This window comes from Salvelinus alpinus, chromosome 8, assembly GCF_045679555.1.
Source record: "Salvelinus alpinus chromosome 8, SLU_Salpinus.1, whole genome shotgun sequence".
Taxonomy (NCBI): Eukaryota; Metazoa; Chordata; class Actinopteri; order Salmoniformes; family Salmonidae; genus Salvelinus; species Salvelinus alpinus.
In genome coordinates this window covers 53395341-53417042 of record NC_092093.1, presented here as the reverse complement: position 1 = coordinate 53417042, position 21702 = coordinate 53395341, and the positions used below count along the sequence as shown (strand labels likewise).

The 21702-nt window shown below is 41.7% G+C and overlaps 1 protein-coding gene across 1 annotated transcript; it reads right to left on the bottom strand.

The window, feature by feature from the left end:
• Window positions 1-3764: 3764 nt before the first annotated feature.
• LOC139583280 (phthioceranic/hydroxyphthioceranic acid synthase-like) lies at window positions 3765-20420 on the bottom strand. Its single transcript, XM_071414184.1, has 6 exons — window positions 20344-20420; window positions 19936-20089; window positions 15460-15620; window positions 13294-13500; window positions 12866-13047; window positions 3765-12777 (listed from the first exon to the last, which is right to left on the bottom strand). The coding sequence occupies exons 1-6, from the start codon at window positions 20402-20404 to the stop codon at window positions 7222-7224; spliced, it is 6321 nt and encodes a 2106-aa protein (XP_071270285.1). The 5' UTR covers window positions 20405-20420; the 3' UTR covers window positions 3765-7221.
• Window positions 20421-21702: the final 1282 nt, after the last annotated feature.

The window sequence follows — 21702 nt, the reverse complement described above, 5'->3', positions numbered from 1 at the left end:
TTGGTCAGCCAGTAGGAAGCCTTCAGTCGACTGGTCACTGACAGCATCTGTGTGTATAGCTCTGGATACCATGCAACAGAAGACAATACCCCACACCTTGAGCTTGGTTTTCTTTTTCACCTCGTCCTTGACTTCATACGGTCCAAATAAGTCCACTGTTGTGTACTCAAATGGTCTGGCTGGTGTTATCCGCTCGGATGGAAGGTCACTCATGATCTCTTTATCTCTGTAAACAGCGAGTCTGTTGAGAGTGGTGTCTTGAAAGGTTATACCTTCTTGAGCTGCAAGGAACAAGTCTCTTAGTGCATCTTCACACTCCCCGACAGTGAGTACAGCTTGTTTGGCTCTGTACCTCCAGTTTGTTGAAAGAGCGTCCTCCCACTTTGGTTTATCTGAGGCTGAATTCTTGGTCAACATTTCTTTCCATCTCGTTGCAGCTCTCCAAACCCAGGCAATGACTCGGATCAGCCTGGTCAGACTGCTGAATTTCCTGATGTCAATCAGTTTGGTTACCGCAGAGCCGGCTGGTGATCTTCGGATCCGAGTCTTGGGTTCATCTGGGTTATTTTGCTGTGCATCACTCTGGTTTCTCTTGACCTGCGCTCTGGTCAGTGCTGCCGAGAAAGCTCTCCTTCGAAGTTTGTTTATGCCTTCCTTGGCATACGCGGCGATTTCTTTGGCTGACTTATGTGGCCACTCTTTCACAGGTTGCCTCAGGAATGCTGGTCCATCCTGCCACATGGAATCTTCCTGGAGGTCTTCTGGGGCTGCCCCTCTTGTTATGATGTCAGCACTGTTCAGGCCTCCTGGGATCCACCACCAGTCTTCTACGGATGTGGAGTTCTGGATCTCTCCAACTCTATTCGCAAAGAAAGTTTGATATCCATAGCTGTCTCTCTGGATTGCTCCCGACACAGTTTGACTGTCCAGTAGATGGAGCCATCGTTCAATTTCTATTCGACTGTGCTTTTCAACGTACTTTCGAAGTCGTGCTGCATAGACAGCACCGCAGATTTCAGCTTTTACTGGTTCTCCCTTTTGGTCCAATGGTGTGAGCTTTGCATTGGATTCAACCAGTCTGACTTTGATGCCTTGCTGGGTCTCCCATCTTAAGTACACTACGGCTCCATAGCTCTTGTCACTTCCATCAGAGAATGTTATTGCCCAAGGTTTTCCAATCCAGTTGACTGGTGTGAGGCTTCTGTGAAAGGTGATTTGGACAAGACGTGTGTATTCCTCAAAGAATTGGATGGCTTCTTCCCTCAAATTTTCAGACAAAGGTTTGGCCCAAGTGTCTTGGGTCAGAGTTTTGCCTCCAGCTTCCTGAAACACCTTTCTGACAAGAATGGCGCCCTTTTGTTTGGCAGGTGTGACGAGGCCTATTGAGTCATACAGGCTAGCTACCTGGCTCAGCAGTTCTCTTCTCGTCAGTGGGTTTGGAGTTTTCCCTCTCACCTCTTCATCAAGGAGATTTTGGCCGACTCTCATTTTATTTTTCCTCTTTGAGAAATTGATTGAAGTCATGAGGTACAGTTTATCCTCCTCAACAAGGTATCCAACTCTAAGGGCTTTATTGTCTCCTTCCCTCATTTGGTTTGGGAGAATGAGTGCTGTGCTTGACTGCGCTCCTTGTTCTCCTGGTACGATCTCCTGCCTCCCACTTTGATCTGACCGGACCCAGGGCTTGAGGACGAAGCCGCCTGCCTTCAGGATCTCTTCAACCCTTTTGGTGTTCTGGTCCAGCTTTTGCAAGTCATTATGGGAAGTCAGGATGTCATCGACATAGGTATCCTCTTCAAGGATCCTACGTTCCGCCTCCAGGTGAGTAAACATGGGCAGTTTGCCTGTCTCTCTCATAGCCAATTGCGCAATGCACCCTGCTGGTCGATCGCCAATGTTGACTCTGGTGATCGCATACTCTTCAATCTCTCCCTCCTCAGTGTCTCTCCAGAGAAATCTGTGGAGGTGCATCTCCAGGTCTTCCAACCACACAGAATTGTACATTTTCTTAATGTCGCCGAGGGCAGCATGGACGCCTCTCCTGAACCTGAGTAGTACTGCTCGGATGGGATTGAGGACATCAGGCCCTTTCAGCAGGTCATTCATGCTGACCCCTCTAAACTTCTGGCTGCTGTTCCATACCAGTCGCACAGGTGTTGTGAGAGAGTGCGGGTGTGCCGCCACCAAGTGGCTGACATACCATACTGGCCCCTTCCAGCTGGCAATGAGCTCTTTGGTGAGTTTCTTCGCTGCTCTTCTCTCCACCATTTCATGGACTTGAGCTGTGTATGCTATTCTCCACTCTGGCTCTTTTTTGAGTTGCTTTCCTGTTCTCAAGAAGGTGGCTTCCACCCCACTCCTGTTGTCAGGAAGGGAACTTGGATCTTGAATCCAGGGGTATTTTGTGTCCCAGTGGGGTTCATCACTGTGAGCATCTGCTTTGATGTAGGTGAGGCCTTTCCTTATGATCTCCAGCTCTCTTTCCTCACTCAGAGTCATTTCATTTTTTTTGTCCTGCATTGGCAGTTACCTTGAGCAGCATTAGAATAACTGGCAATTCTTCTACTGCACTTGACTCAGTCACTCCCAGCTGATTCTTTTCCACACAGTTTGTTTTCGCAGTGATGTTGGTGAATGCTTTCTTGAATTTCTCTGCCATCTCTGGGGAGAGCTTAGATACCAATTCCTCCTGCTCCTCTGTAAGCATATACCTTCTCACATTGGATTGTCTTCTGTCGGAGTCACAAAGAAAGAAATGATGGTCTTTCTCACAGTCTCTTTTCCTGCACAGGTAAGTGTCTTTGCATTCATCATCTTCTCCATGACAGACCAAGCACCTCTTGCAGGCCCCCAGCTTTTCTACAGCATCCAACCTTTCCACAGGCTTCAGTTCTTTGAAACGCTTGCAAAAGAAGATCTTTTCTCTATGCTTTTCATCTCCACAGACAACAGAGCCGCCTTTCCTTGTGGAACGTGTGGACGCATATTTTCTTTCCACACAAGCATATTTCTTTTCTGGCTTTTCACTCACTCCCAGCTGCTCTAATTTTTCAAGAATTTCCTCCTGTGTTTTCAGGAATTTAAGAAGGTTTTCAAAGTGATTGTCCGGCGTGACATTATTCCTCGGGTTAACCATGAAGACAAGCCAATCTCGCTTGATGTTGTCAGGTAACTTGCTTTCTATGGATTTGATCACTAGAGGGTTGTTGATGGCTCCTGTGCCTCCAAGCTCTGTTAGATCATCGAGTGCCTTCTCTATAGTTTGGATCATGTCGATAACTTTCTTTGGCTGATTTGCTCTTAAAGCAGGAATTTTCTCCAGATCCTCAATTATCTCCAAGGCAATTGTAGACTTGTTTCCATACCTGTTCTCAAGCACCCTGAACATGTCCTCAGCAGTATTGTAAGTAGACAAACGGAGGTCTCTGCACATTCTCTCATCTACACTGTCAAGGAGTTGGATCTTCTTTACTTCGACTGAGCCTGTTGGTTCCCCCTGCTTCTCTCCTGAACCTGATATTGGTCAGTAGGCCTTTTACCATCATGCAAGGTTGCAACCTCCTAAGCCTGACCATCTCACTGGAATGACCTTTTTCTTTAACCAAATCGGCAAATAATAATCAAGTACAATAGGGTTTCACCCATCTTTGCTGCTTGAACCACTAACAACAAGAGCAATGTTAACTCATAAATTAATTAAAAGTTAAAAGTGACTTTAAACTGGTTCATTTGAAATAATTTTATTTTACATTTTACAAAAGAAATACAGTACAGATTAGTACATGTGAATAAAGTAATATCCTAACAAATAAACATAAGAAAAAAAAGAAAAAAAACATTCTAAAATAAAAAGTAGATTTTGTAATATTGCCCAAATATTGCATAACACCTTGAACAAATATTATTACAGAAATATAGTCATTATGTTTACACAAATATAGTCGTTATGTTTACACAAATATAGTAGTTATGATTACACAAATATAGTCGTTATGTTTACACAAATATAGTCGTTATGTTTACATAAATATAGTCGTTTGGAGCTACTAAACATCAGGGAGAAATAGTATGGAATCTTTCTTTACCTGTGGGATTACTGACTAAAAACATACCTGGGCAGTCACTGCTACAGGTGGGAATACACCCAGACATGGAAGGCGAGCCGGTATACTCTCTAGGTTCAGGATATGTCTCCTCCGGGCCACCTCTGCCTGCCGTTCACTCAGGAATAGAATGAACTTCTGCTTTTGATCTAAACTATGAGAGATTCCAGAGAATCATGTGTCTGACCAAGACATGTCTGGATCAATCTGTTCCAGACTCGGCTGTATCCAGGGAATGCTCCGCCATGTGACTGACCAAGACATGTCTGGATCAATCTGTTCCAGACTCGGCTGTATCCAGGGAATGCTCCGCCATGTGACTGACCAAGACATGTCTGGATCAATCTGTTACAGACTCGGCCGTATCCCCCCTGGATTTTACCATCCGACAGCTCAGTCAAGTTCTCTAAAATCACAAGGCGGTTGTGTCTGATACAAGATTAATCAGCGCTGGTGTACAATACTACATCAACAATGCTCCCCTGACCTTGAATTCCTAACTATAAATTGCAGACCATTCTACCAAGGGAATTTGCGACAATTGTGCTAACCGGTGTTTACATCCCACCGCAAGCTAACGCCAGCAATACCATCAGCTAACTAGCACATCACATTTCCACAGTGGAAAGATCTCACCCGACTCCAACACAATTGTGCTGGGTGATTTTAACCACACCAACCTGTCCTACGAGTTACCTAACTATGAACAACTGGTGACATGCCCCACAAGAGAAGATACAATTCTAGACCACTGCTACAGTTCAATCTCATCTGCTTACCATGCATTCCCTAGAGCTCCCCTTTGAGAATCTGACCATGTGATGCTGCTCCTCATTCCAATGTATAAACAAAAACTCAAAACTATCAAACTAAAGTCCAAAACGGTTCAAATATATTCCAAAGATTCCGTCGAATCTCTGAAAGGCTGTTTTGAATGTACAATTTGTACCACACTCGATGAGTGCACAGACACTGTGACGTCATGCATCCGGTTCTGTGTAGAGACGGGTATCAAATCAAATTGTATTTGTCACATGCGCCGAATTTCTCCACAAAATCGTTGCATCATACGGCAACAGCAAGCCCTGATTCTCAAAATAACTAGCTTTACTATGTCGGGAAAATAACAAGCTTTACTATGTCGGGAAAATAACTAGCTTAACTATGAAAATAACTAGCTTTACTATGTAAGGAAAATAACTAGCTTTACTATGAACATAACTAGCTTTACTATGTAAGGAAAATAACTAGCTTTACTATGTCGGGAAAATACCTAGCTTTACTATGTCAGGAAAATAACTGGCTTTACTATGTCGGGAAAATAACTAGCTTTACTATGAAAATAACTAGCTTTACTATGTCGGGAAAATAACTAGCTTTACTATGAAATAACTAGCTTTACTATGTAAGGAAAATAACTAGCTTTACTATGCAGGGAAAATAACTAGCTTTACTATGCAGGGAAAATAACTAGCTTTACTATGCAGGGAAAATAACTAGCTTTACTATGAAAATAACTAGCTTTACTATGTCGGGAAAATAACTAGCTTTACTATGTCGGGAAAATAACTAGCTTTACTATGCAAGGAAAATACCCAGCTTTACTATGAAAATAACTAAATTTACTCTGTAGGAAAATAACTGGCTTTACTATGTAAAGAAAATAACAAGCTTTACTATGAAAATAACTAGATTTACTATGTAAGGGAAATAACTAGCTTTACTATGTAAGGAAAATAACTCGCTTTACTATGAAAATAACTAGCTTTACTATGTAAGGAAAATAACTAGCTTTACTATGTAGGGAAAATAACTCTGCCTACATCAATGGAGATCAAGAAAAATATAAATAAACCAAGTTTGCGCTCTGCAAGGAAGAACAACACAAACCACACAAAACAATTGGAAGCACAATTCACTGCCAATGACTCCAGATCAGTCTGGAAATGCTTACAGTAGAAGACAAATTACAAAAAAACAACCCACCCCTTCAAAAGAGGACCGTTACCTCCCAGAGACAAGCTTAATGAGTTTTATGAGCAGTTTGAGGAAACAAGCGCATAGACAACCTGCCTCAATCACTTCAGACCTGTCAACCTGACTTCTGTGGCCATGAAAACATTTGAACGCCTAGTCCTGGCCTACCTAAAATCATTCACATCCCCATTGACGGATCAACTCCAGTTTGCCTACAGAGCTAGTAGGTCAGTCGAAGATGCCGTCATCCTGGCACTCCACCACACATTGCGACGCCTGGATACACCTAACACCTACGCACGCATCTTGTTCATAGACTTTAGATTGGCATTCAATACCATCAATTCCCACAAACGATTCACTACGCTGCATGACATGAACATCAACCCAGCTATGTGTCACTAGATACTGGACCTCCTGAGGAACAGAAACAGACTGTCAAGGTAAACAATCTGCCATCTCACCCTCTGACCCTCAGTACTGGTGCACCACAGGGCTGCGTGCTGTCCCCCCTGCTCTTCTCCCTTTTCACAAACCAGTTTACATCTCAGCAGACCTCAGTTAAGATCTTAAAATATGCTGATGACAGCACCATAGTCGGCCTCATCACAGAAAACAATGAAACGCAGTGCCGCCGTGAAGTGACTCGGGCAGTGATGTGATGTAAGGACAACGACCTAATGCTCAACACCTACAAAAGAAAAACACAGAGATAGCCATAGACTGGTGTAAACTCTGTGTACACCAAGCGCACCTCCAAACGTGCAGCAAAAAAATCCTCAATGACCCCTTCCATCCAGGCAACTACCTCTTTCAGCCCCTCCCCTCTGGTAGAAGCTACAGGTAATTGACCCCCAAAACTGAACGTTTTAAAAACAGTTTTTCATCGCAGCAGTCAGAACATTGAACTCCTTTCACATTTAGTGATAATTCACAACACATTTACCTTTGTTACAATGTTTTGTGAGGATGCAGGTAATGCCGAAGGGAATTAACGGTCTCACACTAATCATTGTTTCAAATATATCGAATAATGATATGTGTAATGTTTCTGAATCTTGTCTGATCAAACATGTAAATATGATGGGAAAATCTGATATCTACATATTTATTTTCAATTATAAATGTTCAATTGGAATCTCTATAGTCTTGTCAACATGTCATCTGTCATGTCCTCTTTCTGATCATCATTCTGAGATTCACCCTCAGTATTCTCCATCAGCATTGATACCAATGTAGACAGTGTCCCATTGGGGTCCAGCAATGTAACCAGAGGCACATTCACACCCCTATCCTGAAAGATGAGGTTCTGTAGGGTCATGGCTAGCATTGAGTCAATTCCTAAGGCAGAGAGAGGAGAATCGTCATCTAACTCATTCTTGTCAACACCAATTGTTTGACTGAGTACAGACTTGATGTATTCACTTGGGGAGGATGGCACAGAAGTATGTTCAGACTGTGACTTTTGGAATTTGAGTTTTTGCACTGCCTCATCCACTAATGCAGACATACGCATGGTCAATGATGCATTTTGAGAGAGGACATTGCTCATCATGTTCTTGATGTGAAACCTACATACAACCTGTTGGGGTTTGTTTAGCAAGAGGCATTGTTCCAAACTCTCATGAATCTCTGTAACTTCCATCACCATCAATCCCCTTCTCTCCAGAAACCTGTGTAAATGATCCTTGTTAAGCAGGAGACCAAGGTTCAAAGCTCCCCAGTTGATGGATTGCCCAGATAGGCCAATATTCCGTCTATACTGACAGAAGTAGTCCAGGAATGAATTAGCTGCTGCATAGTTTGTTTGTGAGGCATTGCCAAGGAAAGAAGAGATGGAAGAGTAGCACACAAAGTAGTCTAACTTGCAGTGTTTTGTGGCGTGGTGCAGATTCAGAGCTCCATTCACCTTGGGCTTTAGGACTTTCTCAAAGTGGGATTTGTCAAGGTTTTCAATCAACCCATCATGCAGGACGACTGCACTGTGAAACACCCCTTTGATTGGACAAGAGGGAAACTTCTGACCAATGAGACCAATCACTCTGAGCACATGCTCAGAGACAGATACATCACATCCCATCCATATAATACGGGCACTCCATTGTCTTTCCAGAATGACTATCTCCTGCTGTATGTCTGGTGTGGGGCTACTTCTGGAGAGTATGACGATGTACTCTCCACCTTTCTTCGAAAGGAACTTCACTGTTTCGAACCCCAGCCCAGAGAGACCACCTGTGACAATGTATACAGACTTCTTCTGGAAAAGCGGGGTTGGTTTAGGCAGCAACTGAATGTTGGACAGTGTGCCTTTGGAATCATCTTTACCCAGCGCCACAACAGACAGGGTCTTTGAGCTGAAGTACGACTCAGATTCCTCAACAGACAGGAAGTCAATGCTACCGGATGACATTCTCTGAAAGGTAGAGGTGTCTAGAGAAAATGAAATCCTGTCAAAATTCATGGATTTGAGCCAACGATAAATGTGTGGCCTCTTGGCAATGAGTGATCCCTTTTGTAAGGTGCTGGACATCTGAAGAGTCTGTATGTGAACACTATCCTTAACATTCTGGAAAGCCCTCTGTTCAAGCAAGCAGTGGGACTGGGATTCACAGACAATGACAACATGTCTGACATCAGGACAATTGCTGACTTCTGCCAACAGAGATTTATCAAATGGTGGAAGGAGGAGAATTGCATCAACAAACATCCTATTGCACGGTGTCCCTACAATGGCCTTCCATCCTGATTTGTTTGCTGTTTGGATTAAGACCTTCAGCAGACTAGAGTCAGGAACAGAGGAGATGATGCTCAACCTTCTCTGTTGTTTGACTCTAGGTAACAGTCTGTGCAGTATTTCCCATGCCAGAACAAAGTAGGACACACAAGGAGCCTCTTTCAGAAATGTGAGCCTCTTTGTCTTGTAGCATGCTGCTTCAGGAATCACAATCTTAGAAGATGCAGCAATGGGATAACATGATACTACATGGTCTCCCACTTTCAGTTTGTTCACATTTTTCCCTACAGCTGTGACAGTACCACAGAAGTCAAGAACCAGGAGCTGGTGGTTCTGAGATGTGTGATTGTTCCAGTACATTGTCTGACCATAGTTCAGGTCAGAGACACTGACAGGACAATAGTCTGAGGAATGAACAGCTATCTTACTGAGCTGAATCTCAACTGATTTCTCATGGATGTTTGTATCGTCAACATCACAGGGAATGGCAGACAAGCTAGTCATTCTGCAGGGGTCATTTGTCTGAAAGATGCATGGCTCAGACATTGAAGAGAAAATCCTTCCCTCAGTGCTCTCAATGTTTCCAATGGGAGTATGTACAATATCAGGTTTCAAAATCAGCCCACCTTTCACAACCAACTCTGGGTATCTTTTGCAAGGGTATGACTTTAAGACCTGAGACAGAGCTCTGATGTCCTCTGTAGAGACAGAGTTGATGTCAATCAGCTGGAAGGAAAGGTTTTCCATTTCTGCAGCACACGATCTAGTCATGCCTGACAGGACAAAGCCTGCGCTGATATGGCCCACTGTGTTCTCCGCTGACTGGTAGGTTATTACTCTGATGGAATTTGTAAATTGCATGGCCCTCAGTGCCAGGACAATTTTCCTGAACATCTCACAGCAGCTTACCATATTCTCCAGAACATACTCAGTTCTCAGTGACGTAACATCTTCCCGACCCCACACAAATAAGACCTCCTGAAAGTGTTTGTTGAGATCTGTGATATTAAGGTTTGCCAGGAGTGTAGGAAATCCATGGCTCAAGACCTCCTTAGATTGTGTGAAGGAGATGTATCTAGACTGTGAACTTAAGTGTGGTTGCATGGCTTTTGGAAGTTCTACCTGGTCAGAAAAGACCAAGGCCTTTGGTGCCTCACTGGCATTAGAGGAATTGATATCCTCACAGACAACATTGAAGTCATTGTGGAAAAAGTATTCTTCAACAACATGAGAGTGGCTCCCAAGATATTTAATCATCACATGCTTAAGCTCAACCAAAACTCTTCCCTCTTTGTCTGTAAAGCAACCACATACTTCATAGTGATCAACACCTTCATCAATTGCTTTCAGATACACAATCATTTCCTCTTGCAGGGGTTCAAACACTGTCAAGCTGCCTATTTTGACAGGAAACCCGGGCCTTGAAGAGGATCTATATGCTACTGTAACAGGAGCAAGTTGCATCAGGAAGTCTAACACTACAGGGTGAATGCAGTATTCATGCAACTGAGACAGCAATTCCTCTGGAACTGTGACAACTGAAAAAGCCTCCTTAAACTCTTCACCATAGTGTACATCCCCCGTGTTCTGGAAAACAGTGCCATACTGAAACCCACCCAGAGCAATTTCAGTGTAGAACTTTTCAGAACTCAACACTGAATTGCATCTTTTGTAGATCGAGCTTAGCGAAATGTTCTGCTCTTCAGCTAGCTGTCCTCGCTTGCACGTTATTGTACCTGATGCATGGTTTGTGGAGGGAGAATATATCTTAAAATGGGTCTCATCCACTGCTGGTTCAAGTTGTACTTTAATCTCTGGTGCATTCTGTGTGAAAACATAGGGACTCTGAAAACTGATACTGACTTGCAGTGTGTTGAGTGGAACCTTTGGTTTGGCACTGGCCATGAAGGCAGCCAAACCCAACTCAGTATAGAAGGCACCAGGGATTATGGAAACACCATTGTGTTTATGCTCATGCAGGTAGGATACTGAGTCAGAAGACAGATCACAACTGAAGGTATTGCTATCGCTAGCTGTATGAGTTAACACAGGATGATTAGCTGATGTATGATGCACCTTTGATGCAGCAATGATAACATCTCTCTGAGTAGAATCAAACTGATACCTTGGGAAAGGTGTTGGTGAAGCCTCACGGCCTCTGTAGAACTGATCCCAGTCTACCTGAACCCCCAACTCAAACAGTTTGGACACAGTATTCAGCATTGTCTCGTGATCTTTATCTGGCTGCACTGAGGACAGAACTATGGTGTCATTTCCCAGAGTCTCCTGGATGTTTCTTTGTAGAGCTCTTCTCGGGCCAATCTCCACAAAGACTACATTCTTTTTCTCTTTGGTTGCTGATCTCACTGCCTGTTCAAATGAAACTGGATCTCGAATGTTCCTGGCCCAGTATTTGCCTGTGCTGAAGTCTGGTTGCTCTACCTCCTTTCCTGTCACTGTGGAGAACAATTCTGCCTCAACATCATTGACCTGTAAAGAGCCAATACTGTCCTCTAGTTGAGACAGGATGGGATCCATCATCTGGCTGTGGTATGCAGCAGGGACATCCAGAACACGGAGGAACAGATTCTTACTCTTGACTGAGCTGCTCAGCTTTCGATGGAGACCGTCTATAGCCTCTGCATCACCTGAGAGCGTGCAGGACTGTGGGCTGTTGAAGGCAGCCAAGGAAATCTTATTTGAGTAGGAGGGAAGGAGGTTCAAGACCTCTGATACGACCATGTTACTGACCACAAGCATTTTCCCTCCTGTGACCTTATTCTGCAGAGTACTGCGGAAGTAGATCACCTTCACTGCATCCTCAAGGGACAACAGACCAGAGCAGTGGGCAGCAGCAACCTCTCCTACAGAGTGGCCAAGAATGGCATCAGGTTTGATGCCCCAGTGCTTGAAGAGACTGGCTATGCCAACCTGAATGGCAAAGAGGAGGGGCTGGACAACATCTGGTTTTGAAAGATCCTTACTCTCTGATTCACTCTCAAGTCTCTCTATGATACTCATGTTATTGAACTTTTGGAAAAGCTTCTCAATTTGGCTGATCTTCTCTCTGAACACAGGCTCATGTTTCAGGAGCTGCTGGCACATGCCTTGATAGGTTACACCGTTCCCACAGAAGACAAATACTAGCCTGGGATCTGAGTAAGATGGCGTTGTTACCTTGTTCATGGCAGACTTGAGTTGATCTTTTAGATCAGCCAGAGAGAGAGTTCTGAATGCTTTCCGATATCGATGTTTCAAGTGGCTTCTTCTACATGCAGATGTGTATGCAAGAGCTTCTAGATCCCCTTTGTTGTCTCTGTCTATCTGTTGAATTGTGTCCTCCAACATCATACTCATAGACTTCTCAGAACTGGCAGAGAGGACAAATAAATTGTGTGATTTCCTACCACTTTTTTGAGGAACATTTGACTGCTTGTGTTGTTTGACAATAGCATGTGCATTTGTTCCTCCAAAACCAAAATTGTTTATTCCTGCAACTCTTGCAATAGAATCTCTCCACTTTTCTGCTTTAGTGGGAACTTTTACATTCAAGGCTTTAGCATCTATACTGGCACTGTCCTCAGAGTAGAACAGTGAAGGGACAATGATTTCATGTTTCATCATTAGGAGTACCTTGATTAGCCCTGCCACTCCAGCTGCAGATTCAGTGTGTCCAATGTTGCCTTTCACAGAGCCGATGAGGAGTGTCTCTGAACCTGGAGGTCTGGCTTTGGCAATGACTTTGGAGATGCTGGCTGCTTCTATGGGATCCCCCACTGGAGTTCCAGTCCCATGAGCCTCTATGTACTGGACCGATAACAGGTCAGACTCTGAATAGATTCCGCGCAGCAGCTCCTCTTGCTGGACCATGGACGGCTTGGTAATTGGAGTGACTGTGTGGCCATCTTGGTTTACAGCCGTGTTGCTTATGATGCCCCACACATGGTCATTCTCCTTGAGAGCCTGTGTCAAATATAAATCAGTGTGTAAGGTAAAAAAAAAAAGTCAAAGTGAGAGCAATTTTGTGACAGTGAAACAGAAAATAATTTACTTTTTTTAGTGGCTTCAGAAGAATAATCCCACAACCCTCTCCTCTGCCATAGCCATCTGCTCTGCTGGAGAAAGGTTTGCTGGTGCCTTCTGGTGAAATCATCTTTGCTTTGCTGAGAGCGACAAAGACTAGTGGCTGTATGATACAATTGACGCCACCACAAAGAGCCATCTCGCAGTCACCTGAGAAGCGAAAGCATACAGTATACAAATCTGTCAGATTATATTTTGTGATGAGAGCCACCATGCTTTTGCTTCTGCTTTGCTCTTCAGGGCACTTTGACAGAGCTGCGTAAAAAGGGCTTTGTAAAATATTTCGGATTTTAGATTTTTTTGTTGTTGTAGTGAATTCAGTCAGTGTGTAAGATTACATTTTGACAAAATGTTGCATGCATTGTAAAACGTAGGTAAATGTGATACATTACACACCTTGTCTTATGGCTTGACAAGCTAAATGAAGAGCAACAAGGGATGAAGAGCAGGCACAGTCAATGGAGAGAGAGGGTCCAGTGAAGTTGAAGATGTATGAGATTCTGTTGGCTGCTATACTCATAGATAGTCCGGTGCCGGTGCAGTGGTTGATTAAATTTGGGTTCATAAATGCAGCAGATTGTTCATAATCTCTGTTCATAAGCCCTTGAATGAAAATAGGCACACATTATTGAAAATAATACACAACTGACATTTTATTGTGTGTGGGCTTTCTTTCAATGGAGGACCAATGCAGTCAAAATTAAATAGACAATAATACCGAAATTATTAAATAATAAATAGCCAATTTGCTTACATTACAATGTCTTTATAACTATGTCATTATTCCTGTAAGTACAGTGTAACAAGTATTGTAATTACTAATTGTTACACTGTACAACATACTTATGATTAGGGTAAGGGCTAGGGTAAATGCTACCATATCCAGTTCACTTACATTTTTTGTCTTACCCATTTGCCCTCTGAAAGACATGGATTACGCATATGTGCCAAATTTGTCTCAAGGCTTAAAAATCCTTCTTTAACCTGTCAAATGTCCCCTTTATCTATTTCCGTTGCCAGAGCCTGACCCCCTGCTTTACTAGACACCAGACATTTGCAGAGTGTCAGATGCTCCTAATCATTTCAATAAAACCTTGGCGTAAACAGTGCTGCTCCTCTTAAAGATGCACTATGCGGAAATCGCTCTGCCGTTTTCCTGGTTGCTAATATTATAATTCGCCTAATTTCAGTTTGTGACAAAACCAGCAAGTATAGGGTAGAGAATCATTGTACCATCTAAACCACTTTAAAGCGGCAATATGTCACTTTTTGGGGACCACTAAATTCACATAGCAATGTGAGTTATAGATCTGTCATTCTAATTGAAAGGAAGTCTAAGATACGGTAGATCTGTTCTATGTGTGCTATTTCTATGCTTCCTGTTATGATGTTTCGTTTTTGCATCTTTTACTTTTGGTTTTATACACCAGCTTCAAAACAGCTGAAAATATTATATTTTTGGTTATTGAAAAGATATGTCACAGCGGGTTAGATTGTACAATGATTCTCTACACTACACTTGTCACAAACTTAAATTAGTTCAATTAATCTTCCATTTCTGAGTGGTTTAAAGGTTTTCTCTTCCATTTCTGGGTGGGCAAAGGTTTTCTCTTCCATTTCTGCTCTCAGAGCAAGGACTTGTAGGGACCGGGGAGAAATAGCAAGGCAATAACTCTAAAACAGTGGAAAGATATTTCCTGCAAAATGTCAAAAGGACATCAGTTTAACCGGTTTGGAAAGCTGTGAAAAACAGTCCAACATGAATCTGATAAGATTTCAGTTCGTCTTGGATGCATATTTTATGTGGTTGAAATAGCCTACTGTCAGCTTTTATGTCCCTGACAAAGACAGCATGTTTGCACAGTCCCTAACCGTGCTTTCCCATTCTCTCAAGATGCTGAAAGAAATCATATATGAGACAAAATTCATATTTGATATATAATTTAACTGCAAGACATACTATTATATTAGGCCACATGTGCGAGTTATAGTCCTACAGCCAGTATCCATGTTTCAGTTACTACTACTAGGCAAAAATGTAATGTATTTTTAGTTCAGAGGAGTGGGGCAGCACTTCCGCACTCTCTGTATTTTCAAGAAAAGGAGACCAAAGCGCCATTACGATGGAGAATCAATTGCATATATTTGATTAAGGCATTTTATTTTATAAAATGAGATAAAACTCGTCGAAGGATGTCTAAATTTCACGCACAACTGTGTTATCTTGTGGCCGTAGTTTCTGGTATTCTGGGGTAGTTTGGTGTTGCTTGGAGTATTTTGTTGCCATTAGAGGTATTTTGGGATGGTCTGGGGTATTTTGGAGTAGCTTTTTGGGATAGTTGGGGTAGTTTCTGGGAGGTTTTTGTCATTATTAGTGCCCAACATTTCTGTAGTCCAAATCGTCCTTGCATTCACATTGCTGTCTTTGTAGGAGAAAGCAGGATAATTTGACAAAATTGAAAAATCAGTGAACGCACTTCTGAACAAGCCATACCATAAGATCCTTTTATGGGACACTGGCTGCGAAAACACCCTAAAATAACATATTATTATCCACTTTACCTATAAACACTCCTGTCTTGGTCCCACTGGCCTTCTCCATTGGCATCCCAGCATTCTCCAGAGCCCTGTATGTACACTGAAGAAGGAGTTTTTGCTGGGGGTCCATTTGTTCCACTTCAGTTTCAGTGATGCCAAAGAATTTGTGATCAAACTCATTAAACCTGCAAAATGATAAATAATTCAAAGGGGAACTCCAAGCAAACAACTGTCAGCAATGTTGTACCTCACACTCTTAGAAAAAACAGTTCCAAAAGGGTTCTTCAACTGTCCCCATAGGAAAGCCCTTTTAGGTTCCATGTAAAATGAAACCATTTGTGGAAAAGGGGTTCTACATGGAACCAAAAATAATCATTCAAAGGGTTCTCCTATGGGTACAGCTGAAGAACCGTTTAAGGTTCTAGATGGCACCTTTTTCTCTAGGAGTGTACCTGAGGTATTGTGTATTTCAGTAAACAGAGGACATAACTTTTGGGTTCTGAGAATATGAAATATACTTATTCATGCCACTGAGGGAAAGAGGGTAATGTATAACGTTGACATTATATCAGGTAGTAATACTCTGAGAATTAGAACATAAAAGATTAACAGTCAGACTGAAAATGACCTTTTCTTAAATCTGTGTGATCGCAGAGCAACGACAATATTGCACAATTTCTTTTTTTGTTGACAGATTAAAATCAACTTTTGTGAATTTCTAGATTTTCCTCCGTTTTGAAGCCTAAGAATTGATGAGGTATGCACCTTCAGTCATCAATATTCATGCATTTGTGGTTGACTCCTGTCTATAGCTGTTGCTACTGTAGCTAAAGTTAATGATGACTAGTGAAAGTGCCCTCTGTGAGAGAAATATCAAATATATCCTCTTATGGTGTATAGAATCAGAGGAGGCTTTATGAAAAATGATTGAATTCAGAGTGCAGTCTAACTGGCAGTTCAGTATAACTATAGTACAACTGCAGTTATTATGCAATTACTGCGTCCAAAATACCACATTCAACTGCAGTTACTGCACTTTTACTGCAGTTTCAAAACCTCAGTCTTTATTTTGTAAGGGCGTAGCTAGGTAGTAGGCTGAACGGTAATGACAGCATGCATTTAGACCAATTTGCAATCTGGGATCTGATCATCTGTTCAATGCTCATTTAAATTCTTGATTTTTGAAGAATATAAGGTATAAATGCCTCAACCTATTATAAACCACCACGCAAACAGTTGTTTACAAACAAGAACATAAACAAACAATTTATTGTACTGCATCTATTTTCAAATATTTTTTTTCAATGATTTCATAGCCCTTTACACTCGTACAGTACACGGGTTGAAAATGGCAGATTTGGACACTGATAATCGTCTAAATTGGAACGCAGTGTCAGTACAGTAGCCTCTGCTGGGTCGTTAATAACCGGATGTTCCAATTTCAGGGGAATTGGAAAGAGAGCTTGTGACACGACATCCTCTTTCAGAAGTTAACGAGGCAACACTCCATCTAAACTCCTCCTCCACATTTACTGGATTGGTTGAACAGTGCAGAAGAGAACCTCCCCTGACAGTTTGTTTTATTCTCGTTAAGTGCAGAATGTGGGTGATCCAGTTTCAGGTGTTTATTTATGCCTGCTACGTTAGTTTACTGTTCAGTAACATGCTATACATGACGGCAGAGCTCTGGCTCTGCTCTTCACAGCTCTGTATGGGTTTTGACTGACAGCCGTTCTGAACTGGAGCACCACACTCGACAAGAAGTGCCCCCATCCCTTACGCTAATTGGGCAACTTTTGCTACTGTTTTGTTGTCTGAGTGACAGAAATGCTGTAAATTACAAGGACCCAATGTATTTTGAAAGATAAGACGCTGAGGACTGTAATAAATACCTCATTGTCATGCAAGCAAGTCAAACACTAGTGAGTCCAAATGTGCATTTCCATATCATAACTGTAATATACAGAGTCAACGTTTATAATCACTATGTTTGATGTAGTTACAAGACGACATGGCATTATACCCTGAGTTGTCCTGAACAGAATGAGCCTGTTTGTTGTATTGAGAAGAAAAGTTGAGCGGATCAGGCATCTGAATTCCCTCATTGACTCCATTCTATTCACATCAAAATTACAATCTGCATCTCTGAATTACCTCGCGAAAGCAAAACACTGTAAGATGGTTGAAAAAGAGCGGCAACATGTGGTGGTTTCCGATAGAGGTGCCGGGTTCAGATCTACGTGCAACTGTCCCGGCAATTCACACTTTATAGCCACCCTCAAGAAAGGCACACACACACACACAGCAAACAGGAAATGGACTAGGTGGAAGTGTTGTAGTGATAAAGTTAGTGGTTGTATGTTCAGTGACGCAATAGCACACAGGTAGGAGGTCCCGGGTGGAGCAGGAAGAAAGGTCCAGATGATGAGTTGGTGTGAAGCCAGGGGTTTGCAGAGCCTGTGCTCAACTTGGGCTCCAAAATGCAACTAAAGAGTTCAGAGATCACTGCACCTGTACATAGCCTATCTGTAAACAGCCCATCTATCTACCTACCTCATACTGTATTTATTTATTTATCTTGCTCCTTTGCACCCCAGTATCTCTACTTGCACATTCATCCTCTGCACATCTACCATTCCAGTGTTTAATTGCTATATTGTAATTACTTCACCACCATGGCCTATTTATTGCCTTAACTCCCTTATCTTACCTCATTTGCACTCACTGTACATAGACCTTTTGTTTTCTTTTGTTCTACTCTATTATTGACTATGTTTTGTTTATTCCATGTGTAACTCTGTGTTGTTGTATGTGCCGAATTGCTATGCTTTATCTTGGCCAGGTCGCAGTTGTAAATGAGAACTTGTTCTCAACTAGCCTACCTGGTTAAATAAAGGTGGGAAAAGATTGTGTTGGTGATTCTCCTGACCCTGGCTAGGCCACTGATTAGCTGGCCAGGTCACATGGCACAGGTCAGGAGAGCGTTGCCCCTAGCAACAGAGTTTCCAAGGGCAGAGGTGGGAAACCGGGGGATGGTAGCCTCTGCTGGGCTGGAGAGTGTCTCTCTAAAGTTTGTGCCTCTGTGTCTCAGAACCAAAGAGAGGGTTTGAGATAGATTTTCAAGTATAATATTTTATAATTTAGCTAGTCATGTTGGCAATAGAACAATCTTTCAAACTATGGCCACCTGACCCAGATTGCAATTGATAATGGACCTTTTTTGGATTGCGTAAAACAACAACAGTAATCGTGTAAAGGCGGGGATGCAGGGCAGTGTTCCAAACAAAACAACTTCAAGTGTACTTGCTCTAGCTCCTCAGCGGCACAGCTAGGAGAGCAACAAAAAAAACACCTGATAGTGAAGTCATAAAAGTGCAATGAAATTACTTAGGAACTGTGTACACTTTGGAGAGGTGTATGGCCATATGGAAACACTAGTTAGACCTTTCACTCAAGCCCTTGTAAAAACGATGTTTTGTCTATTTTGTTGTGATACATCCTGAATTTAAAATTAATTAAATTGAGATTTTGTGTCACTGGTCTACACCAGAGGAGGCTGTAGTGAAGAGCTATAGGAGGACTAATTGTAATAGCTGGAATGGAAAAAAATGGAACAATATCAAACATATGGAAACCATGTTTGACTCCGTTCCATTTATACCATTCCAGCCATTACAATGAGCCCGCTCTCCTATAGCTCCTCCCGTCAGCCTTCTCTGGTGTAGACTGGTATACACACACAATACCCCGTAATGTCAAAGTGGAATAATGTTTTTAGAAATGTCTTAAGTCGATAAGTATTCAAGCACTTTGTTATGGCAAGCCTAAATAAGTTCAGGAGTAAAAAATGTGCCTAATTCACATAATAAGTTGCATGGACTCTGTGTGCAATAATAGTGTTTAATATTATTTTTACTGACCTCATCTCTTTACCCCACACATACAGATAATTGTAAGGTCCCTCAATCAAGCAGGGAATTTCAAACACAGATTCAAACACAAAGCCCAGGGAGGTTTTCCAATGCCATGCAAAAAAGGGCACCTATTTTTAGATGGTTAAAAAAAAATCTGACATTTTATATGTCACACCCTGATCTGTTTCACCTCTCTTGTGCTTGTCTCCACCCCCCACCAGGTGTCTCCGATTTTTCCCTATGATCTGCTGTGTGTTTATAAATGTTCTGTTTGTCTGTTGCCAGTTCGTCTTGTCTTGTCAGGTCGTACCAGCGTGTTTCCCATTTTGTCATTCAAAAAAGTGACCAAAAACGTGGTGATCATCCTCTTATAGACCCGAGGTTAACATCATGTTTTAATGTTCCTAGAACAATCTCAGAATGTCAGTGCAATAACGTCTTGCCGAAATCTTTAAAGGGAACTAAATGGGAAAGTTGCCTAATTTCCAATATTTTCTAGAATTTGTTCTATTTGCAAGAGGAATTGTGACAGAGTATATAGATTTTCCATTCATTTTATTGTAAGGCAAATGGGAGTGATACATACCCATCCATGAGTGCAGCCTTATCTGTGCGCGATTTTCCAACTTTGTTGTCATTGGGGTCATACCAGTGGGAAGAGACAAACCTTTCATCGGGAATCTGTAAAGCACAGTTGTTCCCCTCCAACAGAACCTTCCAGAAATTGTCAAGCCCCTCTCCTGTATTGAAATATATATATATTTTTACGACAGTTTAAAGATGTAGATTATGGCATTATTTTGTCATCATTATTAGGGGTCCAAGCAAGTGCAGCAAACAATTGTTTTTGTTACTGTTAAAGTAGAGGGTTTCTTGTTTACAATGAGGTATAACTATGAAAGGTTAAGGAAACTTAAGGCAGTGCACCAGACAAGTTTTGCCACCACAGGAAATGTTAACTATTAAAAAAAAAGTTTCAAAGTCTGAGTTTTACCTCCTGGGAAATTACAGCCAATGCCGACAACAGCAATATCCTCCTCAGCATCTCCCATCATGAAACCACTGTCCGAAACTTCTAGAGCATGAATGACATGAATGACATGAATGTAAGATGAACAAATATTACATTTTTAAATAAAACTGAATCAAGGAAAATGTGTTTTGATCAAAATACAATGTTTGATAGTCCCTTAATTTTAGGAGTTTGCACTGAAGATAAAATCACAGGTTTCAAATTGTATTAACTCTATCAACATCAGTTAACGGCAACACAAACTTACCTCATGAGTCTTGAACCTTCATTTGACAATGCAGTTGAAGTTCACGGTGTAGCTTTTTATATTGTCTCTTTTAGTAGCCCTACCCAAAACATGAATCATTGACTATCAACATGACCGTGTAAATATACAGAACGTTTGCCCTTAAATTTGACTACTGCACCTTGTATATTATGGACAAAGTTTTGTGCTAACAAATACAAGGGGTTTAATATGTGTTCAAAAAAGATATGAAGTACCGGTCAAAAGTTTGGACACACCTATTCATTCAGGGGTTTTTCTTTATTTTTACTATTTTCTACACTGTAGGATAATAGTGAAGACATCAAAAATATGAAATAACACATATGGAATCATGTAGTAACCAAAAAAAGTGATAAACAAATCCAAATGTATTTTGATGACAGCTTTGCCAACTCTCTCTCAACCAGTATTCACCTCATGAAGAATAATTTATAAATTGTAAGTTGGGGGTATTATGCAAGGTAGACAGTGTGAAGAGTTCTAGGAAAATATTGTCCGGCAAGATAATCAGTAAATCATTATTAGATAATCACATTGTAACGCTCGTCGTCGGTGGAAGGAAGAGTGGACCAAAGCGCAGCGTGGAAAGTGTTCATGATATTTATTTACAAGAAACACTCAAACAAAAATAACAAATCCGAAAGTGAACAGTTCCGTCAGGCACAGACACTAAACAGAAAATAACACCCCACAAAACCCAAACGGAAAATCACAACTTATATATGATCCCCAATCAGAGACAACGATAGACAGCCGCCTCTGATTGGATACCACACTCGGCAAAACAACAAAGAAATAGAAAACATAGATTATCCCACCCGAGTCACACCCTGACCTAACCAAACATAGAGAATAAAGGAGGATCTCTTAGGTCAGGGCGTGACACACATGTAATTAAACTTCACTTGTTGCATGTTTTTAGAGGTATATTTATTCCTAAATTTCCATTTCACAAATAAAATATGTCATGAAAGAAATACAGAATTGCAGTGCATTTGAACACATACAAATATGAGGTCGAAGAAAATGCAAAAATTATTGTTTAGTAGTCT